The 3541-nt window shown below is 35.4% G+C and overlaps 1 protein-coding gene across 1 annotated transcript; it reads right to left on the reverse strand.

Annotated features, from left to right (window-relative positions):
- Window positions 1–1400: 1400 nt before the first annotated feature.
- Window positions 1401–2696, reverse strand: LOC141648965 (protein FAR1-RELATED SEQUENCE 5-like). Its single transcript, XM_074457673.1, has 2 exons — window positions 2383–2696; window positions 1401–1824 (listed from the first exon to the last, which is right to left on the reverse strand). The coding sequence occupies exons 1-2, from the start codon at window positions 2694–2696 to the stop codon at window positions 1401–1403; spliced, it is 738 nt and encodes a 245-aa protein (XP_074313774.1).
- Window positions 2697–3541: the final 845 nt, after the last annotated feature.

The raw sequence follows: 3541 nt of genomic DNA on the forward strand, positions 1-3541 counted from the left end.
AAGTTTGAAAAATTTTAATTCAAGAGAGTGTTATATTCCGGAAACAAATTTCAATAAAGTTTATTATGTTCTTACTGAACAACAATAATGTTTATTGTGCAAAACGTCTTAAAATTATTGTACTCTGGGAAAACAATTCCAATCAAGTTGATGTTGTCCCTGCAGAACAACAATAATGAACCTTTAATACAAATGTAATATACTTTGGCTATAAGAGTAATGTACTTTGGCTATAAGAGTAATGTACATACAAGCCTTTAAGAATGTTCCTTGCAGAACAACAATAATGATGCTTTAATAAAAATGTAATATACTTTCCCTATAAGAGTAATGTACTTTGGCTATAAGAGTAATGTACATACAAGCATTTAAGAATGTTCCTTGCAGAACAATAATAATGATGCTTTAATAAAAATGAAATATACTTTCCCTATAAGAGTAATGTACTTTGGCAGTATAATCGAATTGTGCATACAAGCCTTTAAGAATGTTCTCGTAGTGTATATTATGGATGTCTATCCTTGAATCAAAAATTTGCACCTTCCACTTCGTTATACGATTCATCTTCTTCATCGTCGTCCTCCACATCATCAGATTCATCTCCTTCATCGTCGTCATCTTCATGGTAGTATTTGGTGAATATGCATCAAAATGTAGATTAAATATCAGATTTTATAAGGAGAAAATGGCCAAAATGAACAACTAAATTGATAATAGATTTAATGTTAATCAAATATACATTGCTTTGAAATTTTCATCTCATGCCTTTAGAACAACCATAATGTTCATTGCACAAAGAGCTTATGTGCCTCCATATAAGATTGAAGATTTTGGAAGGTAAATACTATCCGCTATGCTTGTATAATTTAATAATTATTTAACATTAATGTAATATGCTTTAACAAGAAACCAAATTATAGATACCTGTCAGATGTTTTGTTTCTTTGCAAGTTCTAGAGTTGTGTCCTTGGCGGCCACATGTTTTGCAATACCTCTTCTCTTTTCCTCTCTTCTTTAGGGCTTTTAACATTTGTGATTCAATTCTCTTGCCCTTGGTCCTACCCTTGTTTTTAGATTTTTTAGGAACATGAATCACCAACTTCTCAGGTATTTTGCAGCCCACATACTTTTCTATTTCTTTCATCTTGTCTTTCTTCTTTGCTTTGGTACACTTCATTACTAATCATATCCAATCTAATATCTCTCGGTTTTTTCAATCAAAAGTTTCATGTCGTTATCATCACACTCAGCTACGCCGACACAAGAATAAACCTCTTGCCACAGCTCGGTACTCAAACTTTTCCGGTCAGAAAACTTTTGAGAGACATCTATCAATTTGCCATCTTTGTCAAAGACAGGCTTACTCATTGCACTTTTGTCCATCTTTGCGTTATGTCTTTTTACGGTATTTTCTGAAAATCTTGGTTGTGTAGAATCCAAAGGCGGTGCACGCACAACAAGCCCATTCTCTCAAACATAGAACAAGAACAAGTAATCTCCATGTTATCTGGTGAATATGCTACGTTCCATGACTTATTTGGCATCTGCAAGTCTGTTAGAATATATATTTTTGTCTCATCAATCTTCTCCACATCTTTAAAACGGCAATCAGATAAAGCTGCAACCAATTCTGTTTGGAAGTCTTTGAAAATGTTGTGCGAGTACATTTCAGAAGCATGGACTTCAAGGTTTGACTTTGTTTTCCGTGGGATTTCTGAGTGTTTATTGTCACTGTTCAATTTGGACTGCTTGTGTCTTTGTGCTTCCAAGGCACTCTCATAGCACACCCAAAACTCAACAAGGGTCAAATGAGGTGTGAGGAACCTGTCAAAGAAACTGTTTTCACTCTCAGACCTAGAAGTAACCCTCATCAAGCCGACATTGAAACATCTTTAAAGTAGGCGGGGATCCACTTTCCGAGATTATACAAATCTGAAAACCACTCGTGTTCTACAAGTTGATAATCAGTCATTATCTTTCCCCATTGTTCTTCGAATTCATCAGGCTCAAGTTGGTTGTTCGAAACACACCTATTGAGCCTGGTCTTAAAATCCTCATCTTGAAACAGTTGATAACTGACTTTCTCTCTTAGTTTCTTCATTATGTGCCACATGCACGATCGTGTGTTGACTCCTTAAACACTTCCGGGACCACCGACTTCATTGATTTGTCCTGATCAGTAATTATAATTCTCGGTTGGCACCCACCCATTGCTTCCAAAAATGTCTTGAACAGCCATGTATAACACTCAATACTTTCATCACCTAACAACGCAGCTCCAAACGTTATGCACCTTTTGTGGTGATCAACTCCTGTGAAAGGGACAAACACCATATCGTACTTGTTTGTTCTATATGTAGCATCTCATTGATAAAACCTCACCGAACAATGTAGTTCTTTATGCGGATCGGATCTGCCCAAAACACTCCAGCCAGGCACTTGTTTTCATCTACTATAAAATCAAAGTAAAATGAACTGCATGTGTCTTTTCTCCCTATAAGATTTTCAACAAACATTTGTGCATCAAAATTACCAATGTAGGTTTTTATGTCCCTGACAAAGTTTTTGAAATCAACCTCAGTAGCCCCAATGTTGTTGTAACCTCCACACAGCTCCTTCCAACCTCTATAGGCCTTCACACCACCTAGTTTTAGCACCTTTACCTTTGTGACAAATTGCTTCTGTACCTCTGTCATTTTTCGGTTTCCTTTCAAGAATATTGTAGATTCAGGCGAAGCAAGTGGATGGTTATGCGCTTCATCGAATCTAGTAACAATATAAGTTCCATTTTCTTGGTATTTAAACTGCACTAATGCACGACAGTCAATTCTTGTAATCGGCCTCACACGGCTTATGTCATCACACCAGATTCTCGCATCATTCTCAGCAGATCGGTATCGATTTCGATCCTCTTCCTTTTCCTACTTTCCTTTACACCTTGCCTATTGCAGACAACATTCCTTAATGCAAAACTGTTTGGTAACTCATTGCCTTTAATCCTTTTTGTTGTTGCAAGCCTTGGCGTAAACCCACAGATTGTACAATATTCTTTGTAGAATAACTCTGCTGATTCTAGCGTTTCAAATACTTGTCCTACTTTAGGTTTTTTTCCTCTGGACAGAATGGAATGTACTTTGAGTGCATTTAATGTTTCAATTCTTGTCCTTGGTGTTTTAAAGTTGTTATTTGTAGAAGAAGACGTAGTTGCATCACTTGTACTCATTGTCTGGTTCAACAGTAGTTAAGTAAGTAAGTATATTGAATATTATTGCGTCAATAATGCAGTAATCCAATTCTAATATGCAGTAATCCAATTCTAATATGCTCATTGTCCATTATCATGCCTGTAAAGGAACATTTATTTTAATGATAATGTTCATAGGAAATATTGTTGTCCATTTTGATATAGCATATATATAATGTATTGAATGCTAATGACATTAAACAAAGAAATAGTCATAATATTATTTAATTAATATTAGAAAATATTTACAAAAGCCATTTCAGGCTTTCAAAATGGTAAAGCCTACTAAGGCTTATA

Source organism: Silene latifolia, chromosome 1, assembly GCF_048544455.1.
Source record: "Silene latifolia isolate original U9 population chromosome 1, ASM4854445v1, whole genome shotgun sequence".
NCBI lineage: Eukaryota > Viridiplantae > Streptophyta > Magnoliopsida > Caryophyllales > Caryophyllaceae > Silene > Silene latifolia.

Bases quoted from the DNA above. Each gene is read 5' to 3' on its own strand.
- LOC141648965 (XM_074457673.1), bottom strand. From the start codon at position 2,696: ATGACAGAGGTACAGAAGCAATTTGTCACAAAGGTAAAGGTGCTAAAA. The intron at 1,825-2,382 runs GTGAGGTTTTAT...TTTCTTTGACAG, and splicing joins ATAAAGAACTACATTGTTCG to GTTCCTCACACCTCATTTGA.